Source organism: Meleagris gallopavo, chromosome 3, assembly GCF_000146605.3.
Source record: "Meleagris gallopavo isolate NT-WF06-2002-E0010 breed Aviagen turkey brand Nicholas breeding stock chromosome 3, Turkey_5.1, whole genome shotgun sequence".
Classification (NCBI taxonomy): domain Eukaryota; kingdom Metazoa; phylum Chordata; class Aves; order Galliformes; family Phasianidae; genus Meleagris; species Meleagris gallopavo.
This window is the reverse complement of record NC_015013.2, coordinates 19,033,682-19,045,381: the sequence shown is the minus strand read 5'-3', so window position 1 is coordinate 19,045,381 and position 11,700 is coordinate 19,033,682. Positions and strand designations below refer to the sequence as shown.

At 37.5% G+C, this 11,700-nt stretch overlaps 1 protein-coding gene across 1 annotated transcript in view; it reads left to right on the top strand.

Moving 5' to 3' along the window:
• LOC100549000 (transcription factor E2F3-like) overlaps nt 1–10,063 on the top strand; it is a gene marked incomplete at its 5' end in the record, with an annotated part of 12,828 nt that extends 2,765 nt beyond the window's left edge. Inside the window, 6 exon segments of the mRNA XM_031552772.1 lie at nt 352–485; nt 487–572; nt 1,146–1,304; nt 4,248–4,362; nt 6,968–7,103; nt 7,794–10,063. Of these exon segments, the coding sequence (XP_031408632.1) occupies nt 352–485; nt 487–572; nt 1,146–1,304; nt 4,248–4,362; nt 6,968–7,103; nt 7,794–8,059 (896 nt within the window).
• Between the last annotated feature and the right edge of the window lie 1,637 nt (nt 10,064–11,700).

The following is an 11,700-nucleotide window of genomic DNA, read 5'->3' as shown; positions in this document are numbered from 1 at the left end:
TTTTTTTTTTAGCATTGCTGCCAGGATAAATAGATACTAAAAATACTGTTAAAAATTCACATAGCGAAAGCCTAGGCAGAATTTTGCTATATGCAACTGTCAGACTAATGGAAATATTTGCATTTAAAAAAGTATGTATTTGCTCATGTACCTGTGATTTTTTGGAAAAGTACATCTTGAAATACAAATAAATACCCAATGGTAAGTTGCCTCTTAATGCAGAGGTTTGAGAGATTTCCCTAGTAAAAATGAAAGAAATGTCTGTAATGTGTATCCTTTCATTACTGGATGCTGCTTTTGGAACTAATATGAGAAAACTGATTTGTCTGTTGTTTTTTTTTTCTTTCCAAGCCCCAAAATCTCCTTCAGAAAAGACTCGGTATGATACATCGCTTGGCCTCCTTACAAAGAAGTTCATTCAGTTGCTGAGCCAATCTCCTGATGGAGTTTTAGATTTGAACAGAGCGGCAGAGGTCCTCAAGGTGACAAAAAAGGAGGATTTACGATATCACCAATGTACTGGAAGGCATCCATCTCATTAAGAAAAAATCCAAAAACAACATTCAGTGGATGTGAGCATTCATTATCCTTTTCCATTCCTCCTGGCTGGTTTCACTGTTACAGGGTAGCAACACTTCTCCCACCTTCTATTATAGCACTTTGCTTCAAGTAAGCATCCAGAATGTCTTCTATCTGGATAAAGCTTTCTTTTTCAGTTAATTAAGGCAGACTTTCAGTGTATGAGTGGCGTTTGTCAGGGAAATTATAAGTCCAAATTTGTCTGAAAGCTGGATTATCTAATTTGTTTCTGCAGATGGAAGTTTTTATGTACTCATTTTTACCTACTGTCTTCCTCATTCTTTTTCAAGGTGTGGTTAGAGGAGAGGGGTGTTAGAAGCAAGACTTTGTAACTGCTTAACAATATCCAACTTTTCCACCTTGCTGGCAGTTCTAAAACATGTTGGCAAAATAAAAAGATTATTTTTGTGGGAAGCGTAGTCTGTGTTGATACACAATGGGCAGATTTAGGGGAAAAGGACTAAGAAATGGATTTGCAGTGTATAACTCTGCTTTTTCATTGTCCTGTGGCATAGTGTCTAGCTTTACAAACGTTCAAATGGTGTCTTTGTTCTTTGGAATCCTAGGGGCTGCAGTCTGTCAGAGGATGGTGGCATGATGGCACAGCGTCAAGGCCTCACGAAGGAGGTGACCGAACTGACTCAGGAAGAGAAGAAACTGGATGAGCTAATCCAAAGCTGCACACTGGACCTGAAGCTGCTAACAGAGGACTCAGAGAATCAGAGATATCCTTTTTGCCAAAACCTCAGCAAGGATCGGTTTCCTTGCTGTTCCTTTAACACCAGGAGAATTCTTTCCAGTAACATGATACAAACCATCAGATAATTCCACAGGTTGGCTAACTGGTTTTAATGTATTTTTATCTAAACCACACTTGCACCTGTAATACTTCAGAAACGCCAACCAAAAAAAGCAGTATATGAAGTAGCCTATGACATCCATGTTCTCCTAAAGCAGAACCAAGAATCTAGCTGATTAATGAGTGACAACATCCAAACCCCTCTGCTTTATAGACTGTTTGCAGCCTAGATCATGTCCCATTCTGTGTGTGCAAAAGGTGGGAAGGCAGTCTTTACAAGCTAACAGGGTTTTGTGTGTTCATGAGTGTACACTCACTGTGTAATGCATTTATTGCATTAAACTGTGTTTGTACATTACAGGCACAAAGTGGAAAAAAAATGAAGTTGAGAGTCAGTTTAGTATGAAGCTTGCAAAAAAAAATTCAAAATTTCTCTGATTTGAGAATCTACAATAAAAAATATATAAAGGTTTTATGAACTCTCAGAATGTCTATTTCAGTGTAAATTATTTAATGTAACAGCAATACTCAGTTGCATAAAGCTCATATGACTTCTGATATTTTTGTCTGCTAAAACCTCTTGTAATTTAGCAGTTCTCATTTTCAAAAGATTTCTCACCTACTAGCAACGGAGAATATTTTAATGAATACTGATATGAAAGATCTTATTACTTTAAATTCTATTTCTTAAAGACCATCTAATAAACTGGACTGATTCTTAGAAATAAGTATGGGAACATATGTAGAAAGTAATCTAAACAATGTAGATATTGTTTTTTGATTATGCTTATATCTCAAAATGCACATGAAAGCAAGATTGCCAAGTGCCTGGGGAATAGGGTCAGCACTGTCCTCAGACAAAAGCTTGGTAACATAGAGATTTAAGTGAGACAACACAGTGTTATGATTCCCTGTTTTTTCAAGCACTGACTGGCTAGAGACCCCTGCACTTCATCCCCTGGGGAGCCAGCAGCTAGGTGAGAAAAGATCATTAGCATGTAGGAGAGTGTAGTCCCCAGAATCCTTCTGTGATTTTACAATAATACTAGCAATTAGTGAGGAAGGGAAGCAAAAATGTTAATCACAGAATGGCCAGGGTTGGAAGGGGCCTCAAGGATGATGAATCTCCAACCTCCCTGCCACATGCAGGGCCACCAACCTCCACATTTAATACCAGACCAGGCTGCCCAGGGTCCCATCCAACCTGGCCTTGAACAGCTCCAGGGACGGAGCATCCATAACCTCTCTGGGCAGCTGTTCCAGCACCTCACCACTCTCTCTGTAAAGAACTTCCCCCTGACATCCAACCTAAATCTTCCTTCCCTCGACTTCAAATCATTTCCCCTTGTCCTGCAGTTATCTATCCTTTCAAAGAGTTGATTCCACTCCTGTTTGTAGGCTCCCTTTAGGTATTGGAAAGCTGCAATGAGGTCACCCTGCAGCTGCCTTTTCTCCAGGCTAAACAAGCCCAGCTCCCTCAGCCTGTCTTTGTAGGAGAGGTGCTGATCCCCTGATCATCTTTGTGGCTTTCCTCTGGACCCTCTTGTTAAACCTGAGGATGGATCTGATTGCATCTCTGTCTTCAGCTAATATCACTGAAGCCGTGGGATGGCTTAATGACTGCTTAACCTCTACGGCCAGAGTTTCTGCTTCTGAAGATGTTTTCTTTTTCCTTGTGATTAGGTAGGGCCAAAACATTGTTTGCTTTTGTGCTTTTTAGTTTCTCTTTACAAACGAAGTCAGAAAGTAACTGATTGTGACTTTGTATGGCTATGTGACCACCATTAGTTTGGGGACCTGTTGGCTACAACACTGGATATTGTTGTTGTATTTGAAAAACATGCAATCCTTTCCTTTGTTCATATCTTGAGAGATGCTGTTGTGGTAACTTGTTAAGATTCTCAAACGCATACTGCTCTTCTTGTAGAAGTGGTAAAAGCCATTTCCATGAAATTCCGTGTTGCCTCCTGACCCATTACTTTGCATTTGGTCCAGTTCAGGTGTGAGATGTTTTGGTGTGTTGAGCTTTGGCAGTTTGTCTTGCTGTGCAGAAACATGTACCAAAATCTTTCACATTTCACATTTATGCTCAGAAAGTATAATGATAAATTAGACTCCTTTGCTATGGCATAAACATTATGCTAGATAACTCAGTGATGACAAAAATAAAGAGCTGGCAGTCCTTACATGTAGTAACAGCTGTTTGCTGTTCTGAGCACTCGGTTACGCAGGTCAGTGACTGACAGTGGCACCACTGTTCAGTAATGCACCAAAATGCTCATTGGTTTGAACAAATCCATGATAAGCAGCAAAATATTCATTCCATATTTATGCAGAAATCAATGTTCTGTACTGGGAGGTTGTTCAGTGTAACTTTAAATAATTTGAAACAGTTGGGCTACCTAGATAAATATTTACCTAAAAAACTATCTCAAGTGAAATTTTAAATTATGGTCTCATTGACTTCAAAAACATGTTGCATATATGCATCTATACCACACATCTGTTAATTTCATTATGCTTCTCTGTGATTTCCAGCTCTGTGCATTTTGGTTGCAAGTGTGTAACATTTTTTCTTTACTCAGATTATGAGTAATTGCAGGTTGAGCTTTAGCTTATATACTTCTACACATATGAAGAAGAGATAGAAGCAATCAGAATTTAGAACTGCTGCTGTCACTCAGCACTGGCCCCAGCTGTTAGATGAAAGGTCTCACACACTAGTGTTGCAACCAGTGCAGAGAACAGGAAACTTGGGTCTAAGAGTAATTTAGCTGTGAGAAAGTGGAAAAATAGTTCAAAAATTTTACTTTTTCTAATGAGCTAAACATATTGTAATCTGGGTTGGAAAATTCCTTAATGTGATTACATTAGCTTATGTGACATACCAAGATATTAGAAAAATTAGTGGCCTTAAAGACCAAACTGTTATAGTTGTGAAAGCTCCTCCAGAAACAAGACTTGAAGTGCCTGACCCAGTGGAGGTAAGGAGAAGTGGGTTATTCTGCCTGGCTATACATCATATTTCTATACGTGGAGCAAATGTACTCTGAGTTTTACTGTGGAAACTGGTGCCCAAGTTGGATTCTGTTGGCGTACAATTCCAACTCATTTGTTTTAAAAACTTCAGATGTTTTTTAAAAAATCCATGCTATTTACAGCTTATTCTCTTTTGCCATTCTTTATGTAAAAAAATGAGCCCTTCTTCAATGGTTGAAAATTCCTGTAAAATCTTTCTCTCAAGGCTTTTGACTATCATTTTTCTAGCTTTAAGCAGTTTTAGTCTTAAAGTTCATGGATAACTCAAAGTCTTGAGCATCTCAGGGACTTGTATTACTGATATCCTGATTAGAATAGAAACATGGTTTCATGTAGGATTCTTTTTCTGAAAGCATTAAAGTTATTGTTGAAGCTTGTGTTTCATTCCTAGAATCTTTTCTGACCTTTCCTTCTTCCATTATCATCTCTGTTGAAATTTATTTTAACACATCTATGTAAAATGTCTTCCATTTTGCTGGCACACTTTTGTTTATTACTGTAAAATGTGTAGAGGTTGGGGGTTTCCCTTTCTATTTAAAGAACTTCAGAAGCTGCCTGTGTTCATCTCTATTGCTCCTCTGTTGCCCCTTGCTGCTTAAGCCACAATCTATCTCTGAGTGCCAGCTTTTGTCTGTAGGACATCTGGTTCTCGTTCCTTTTTCCTCTTTTTGTTTCTTTTTTTTATTTCAGATAGATATCTAGGGTGAATTAGTCGCTTCTCATTTCCTTTCTCTGATGTCACAATTACAGAGAAAAGTGCTTCAGGTGGTTTTAGTTTGCAGATATCCTCAGGGAGCAGCTTCACGTCATTTCTCTTGTGTCTTATGAACCACATGATTCAGCTGCTCCTGGGATTTTAGCTCTTGGTAGCAAAAGTGTGCTGCATTATAGTTCCCAGTTAACATGGCAGACCCATGTGTATCCGGCAAATGTAAATGCTCTGCATGAGCCACAGCTTTAGGGAGTCAAAAAACATCTTATTTCTTCACTCAAAGAACATTTAGAGATAAGGCTAAAACACAAAATCCTCCACGCTGTGTGCATTCCCCTTTGTCACTAACACTGGGCTGGTTCCACGAGCACAGAGCTACCTGCTCCTGGGCAGGCAGTAACAGACTCCATGCTGTCACTTCTTCACTTGTGGTTTCCATCTTTTTCTTTTTTCCTGTTGCTGTCCTTAACTTCCTCTTTGAATGCAGATGTAGATTTAGGAAGAAGAAAAAAATTGCTAAGTGAGGAAGGGGTATCTTCTATCAGTATCTATCTATATATGGATAGAATTCTGTTTCTTGCCCCTAAGCATTACACTTTTACATTTTTGAGTGAAATCAGACAGGTAAAGAGAGATGCACGCTATGATTAAAACTGGTACCTAGACCTCCCTTATCCTATATAACCAGCTCACTCATTTGATTTTTCAGGCAGCCGAAGTCCTATATATTTCTCTCATTTGCAGTTACATTTCAGTGACTTTTTTTGCTTACCTCAGTCACCCAACTGTATGTTCTCCAGCTCCTGTTCTCCCCATCTTCTTGCTCTCTAATTACTTACAGCGTTACTCTAAGTATTCCTAGCTGTTATCTGTGCCCTGAGGTATCCCTGTTTTGTTCTTGTTCTCTGTACTTGAAATGCTGCCTACAGTGCCGTATAACTGCCAAAGCATAAATAACATGAAGAACATTTTGTCAAAGAACACAATAAAATGCATTTTAAATAAGCCTCCCAAGAAGTATACAACATCTGAATTCATGTTTGTTTGTTTGTTTGTTTGTTTGTTTTTTACTCTATTAATATAATACAGCCATAGCAGGTTTATATTCAGTAGAGGCATTTATTATTTTTCCCTCATTACACTATGAACAACTTTGGAGATTTTCTGTCTGTCTGCAATATGCCACCTTGCTTTATTGCATCAGGGTGTGAAAGCTAAGAAAACTTCTTGAAATGAATTGAGAGATCCTGCTGTCAGGAACATCTTTAAAATTAATGTTACTTCCTTTGCTTCTTTGAGGAGGGAGCAGAAGTACATTTCTAAACAGGCTTTGTGATGAAAATGCCTTTGTTGTTGTTCACCAGGGGCTGTTTTTCCAAACAGGTGAACTTTCAGCAATTTGATTTCAGTGTGAATCAGTACCAAAGTTTTTCTTTTTCTGAAGGTTGTTCTGACACCTTTCTGAAGCAGAAGTGTTTACACAGACACATCCAATGTTAGTGTTATAAATAATGACTTGGATACCATAGTTCTGTTCCACCAGAATACTCCAGGTTATTACGGGTGTTAGAAAACGTTAGGAGTCTGGTCCTTTATAACTCTCTGGTTATGATACAACACACGATGGACTTCTGTTTTTTGTGTACCCTCTGTTAGTGCACAAATCTCAGAAGTCTTTCATGTCTTCACAGCTGTATGGCGAACTTCAGATTTTTTTTGATTAGTAAAAACACACATTCAAGCACTTTGTTACACCACCTTAAGAACTTACTGTGAGTCTCAGTGTTCTGTGTGTGTACATTGCTGTAACATCTTACTGCCATTTGTTCTGTTAGCAGAGTGCACTGATACATTTATCTAGTACTCAAGGACCTATTGAAGTTTATCTGTGCCCAGAGGAAAACGATGCTCTCAGTCCAATGAAAACCTATAGTCAGGACCACAATGGAAACATTTCCAAAACCATTTCCAAAGGTAAAATGATTACTTTCTAATACTAAGTCTTTCTTTATCCTTTATACAAGATTTCATTTGTTGACTTCCGTTACCCAGCTCTTATTTTTTGGCTTTAATTTTCAAAGAAGTGAAAAGCTAAGGTATCCATTTTCCACTATGTCCTTCTGATATATATTCAGGGGAAAACGTTTCCTCTCTCCAACAGATGTTTAAAATAAGTGTCATTTTTGCATATGATATGGAGCTATATGAGCAATGTTTGTGACACGCTGGGAAAAAAGAATTGTCCCTACAGTATTTTCAAACAGGATAGTTACAGCAGAGATTAATCTCAACACCAGGCAAAGATCTCTGTGTATTGGTATTTAGAGCTGTGCAGTGTCACTGATGACCTCTGTTTCCTAGAAGGGTTGCACTTTGAAGTACTTCAGGTTTGTGAGTTCCTCTTAAAAGAAAAAAGTCATCATTCATTTTATTCAGTAGTTGTTTAAATCTTGGGTTTATTTTTTTTTTAACTGGAAAAATCAGTGGTGATAGAAACATGAGACTTTAACATCAAAAACAGGCTAGAAATTTTCTGAACTTGAGGTAATTTTTTGCTTAAATGATGGTTTATGACAGGCTTTTAAGCAGTTGTTACTGTCATCCACGTCTAATAGTTCTAATGGGATTCAATGTATCACCTTTATTTTTTCCCCCCTTCTACAGAAGTGGCTTCTGTTAACTCAGGACAAGGTGACTGCTCAGTAAATATGGCAACAATCTCTCCGTTGGCTTCTCCAGCCAACCTTCTACAGCAGACTGAGGACCAAATTCCCTCAAACTTTGAAGGACCATTTGTGAATTTGCTGCCTCCTCTGCTTCAGGAAGATTATTTGCTGAGCCTCGGGGATGAAGAAGGCATCAGTGATCTCTTTGATGCTTATGATTTAGAGAAGCTTCCTTCGTTGGTGGATGAATTTATATACAGCTGATTCTCTTAAATGAAGTGCGTATCTAAATCATGTTTTTTAATGGAATTGGAACACGTCCATTCATTCTGTTGTCCCTGCTTACCATAAAATAGCATTATTGAATAAACTAGGCTCTTGAACGCTGCTGATATTTTAATGAAATTCTCCCTAGAATACTACAAAAAGGTTTTCTCCTTGACCCTAAGCTCCAGTGCCTCGCGAGTCAGCAAGGGCGAGCAGGTGACCGTAGAAATTCAGTATTCACACTCCCCCAGTCTCTGCTTTCCATGACAAGTGGGTTAATGGAGAAGGGCTCAATGAACTGGCTTAGTCGCAAATAACAATTTTATAATAGTATTTCAGGTCGTGCCTTCTGCAGAGAATGCATGTCTTTTGAGTGTCACAACATGGATTGTAACTGCAGTAAACGTAAATATGAAGTAATGCAGAAGTGTGAAATGAGCTTCTTCAGCTACTCGTGGGAATGTTGAAATTGCTGTCATAATGCTCGTTTTGAGCCGCATATATGTCTCATTATGAGGTCAAATACTTATGTCCTTAAAAGCTTTTAATAAAAAATACACTGTAAATGTAGTGTATATTGCGAATATTGAAAAGTATGAAGTTCTGCCACTTCTCGTAGTAATCACAGATTTTTAAAAATGCTTGTGTGTGCGTGTGAAAGTAGTTTTTGTTGGTTGGTTGTTTTTTTAAACTAGAACGAAGATGCACAGTTCAATTTCACTGCCCCCAGTGTGCATTAGAACTGGTACATAATTTTTTGTGGTACTAAGTGGGGCTTTGTGTTAAGTGCCTACTAGAGATGCACTGTGGGTTTTTCCCTCTATGGAAAACACTTATGCCAAGCTTTGTTTCTTCAATATATCATATTTATCTCAGTGGGTTTGCTTCCTCTGCTTCCAGCTTTTTATAATTCTCTTTGCCAGCAAAATGGAACTAATTTTTTTTTTTTCCAAAGTACAGAATTGTAAGTACCACATCAACTGAATTGCATTTATTTTTTGAAGATCTTTGGTAGAATAGTATAATACCAATATTTATTTTTCTGAAAGTGAGAGGAATTCTAAGAAGTCTTACTTTTTTTTTTTTTTTTTTTTTTGAGTGTAAAGTATGTTGCCATGTTCTGGGCTAAATTAACATTGATTAGACTATGCCCATGTAATCCTTTGGTTTGCATTACTGTTGTGCTTATCTGACATATTCAGAAAATTAGTACTATTTGTACTGTAGTAGGATATTACGTACGCAGGTATTCTGGTACCATTGAGTTGCTGCTATGAAAGCTCACACATGAAAAGGCAAGAAGTCACAGTACTAAAAAGAAAACTATATGACTGTGTGAGTTTTGGAATATAACAAATGTATAAAGGGCAACACATAAAGAACTGTTAAACAGTGTTAAGTGTGTGTTTATATGTACAAATGTGTGCATAGATCATTCAGCAGTTGTATTTAAGTTGATATATGTTTCAACTCACACTTTAGTTACCTAGCAGTTTTGTATAATAGAATTAACTTGTAAACACTGCCAGAATATTTTTTAGCTGGTTTGTAATTTTTTAAGAGTTTTTTTAGATGTGGATCTGTAAATAAAATTGTAGTATTTAAAGTTTCCGTCTTGTGGAAGAGGAAAGTAAAAGTTGTGTGAGCATGAAGATTTGTGAGACATAGGGGCACTTTTGAGGGGGGAAAAGAAAATGAAGACTAATGCAGACCATCTCTTTATGTACAAATTAAACACTTGTCCCAATGTGCGTGGGCAAAATACTAATCTAATTTAGCTTTGCATTGTATGCTAGTTTTAAAAAATTCTGTAAAATACTAGTAAAAAAAAAAAAAAAGAAAAATACAACAACAAAAAAAAGCTTTTATGGTAAGTTTTGTAAATAGATTTATTAAAGGATGACCTGTTCTCTAGCTGTGATCTTACCACTTCAAATGGATGTAATTTGAATAAATTTTGTATGGTAATGAATCAATAAAAAGGATTTTTTAAAGAGTTTAGATTTGTGTACTTCTTTTTAAAATTAGTTTTGGTGCCTATCGTGCTTCTTATTGGAGACTAGCTAATCGTATTGTTAGTATTAGTGCTTCTCATACTCAGTTGGCATCAGCTATATTTCAATCCTATTTTTTTCATTTATACTAACAAGTTATGTCTTTTTTTTTTTTTAAGTCCAGAGTGAAACAAGGCAAAAAAAAAAAAAGATTTAAGACACAGTTGGAGATCCAGAAACTGGAATACTATACGTTTACTTTCATTGATTCCCTCCCCCTAAACTATGAACAGACTTTTTGGACACTTCATAAAAGCTTGGTTTTTCTAGAGTTAAATAGCATGAAAAAAATTGTTGAGGTTGTTAACTTTCCTCCTGATAATTTTCCAGAAGTCTCCCAGTTGTAGCTTGAAAAAAAAGTTCTATTTACTTACAAGTCACCTCCAACTCTCCCATATACCAGATGCACATTAACTGGTTCTCCTTTTCCAGTCCTGGTGCTGCACCTTTCTAGATGCATCGTCAATAAACTGTTAAAAGACAAAAAATATCAGGATAATCGAATCACAGTCGCATGCATGTTTGCTTAAGTATTGCATCTCTGAGCAAGTCATGTATTTTCTTCCTTGTGCACAAGGGGAAGGCAATATTTTTATCTCTTTGTCTACCTATCTGTTCTCCAATCTCCATGCATATTAATACTGAAGGGATGATTACAGAGATCTTCTGTTCTTCTGAATTCCCGAGAAATAATAATAGGCCTACAGGACTGTTTTCTCTGAGCTCCACTTACAGTAGTAATTACTGTAAATGTCCTCTTTCTGTCCTATCTGTCATGGTTTCCTGACCCATTCTCAGTTTCTGTCGTACAGCTGCCATGAGCGTTTTTTAATTTTACCCCAGTGTCTGCTTCTGATTGCTATTTTTCTCATCATTCTCTCTCCTCTTGACTTTGCTTTCTGCATCTGCTTTATAAACTTGAGATGCACCTAAGCTGCAGGTAAAAAACAAACTAACAAAAAACCCGACACAGCTGAAATATTTTTCTGCTTCCCTGAACTAGCAGTGTGCCTCAACATTATTCAGCATGCAAATATTTATTTCAAATAGGCATTATTGTGGCCTATGAGTGCTGCATTTCTTGGCTGCTGGCAAATGAGAAAAGGAGTCTACAACAGCTGTCAAAACTAGGCTGACTGATTGGCAACAACATCCCCCTTAACAGAGGAGTTAAATGCTCTTGAACCTGTAGGGAGAATTCCATCTAACAGGAAAAAAAAGGGCATTGCTTTCAATTCCAAGCGGCACTGAGTGTTGCTGACACATGAGGGTCTAGATTCACCTGAACTGCAGGAAAGAAGAAAGAAATCTAATTTCTCGTATCTAACTTTAGAACTTGTATTTTCTTCCCTGCCTGACTTCCTACCTACTCTACTACCCAGAAGTGCATGTTAGTCATTAGATAATAAGTTTGTCAACAAAACTGGAGTCCTCAGTCAACCAGTAGGCTGTTTCCCTTTTCATAAGGCTGTTACATGAGATCCTCTAGAACTGAGGATTTATCATCTGCTAACTGAAGGACAGTACTGGGTCTTGCACTGCCAGCTGCTGCCTCTTCAAAAGGTAGATCTTCCTAGGTAGATA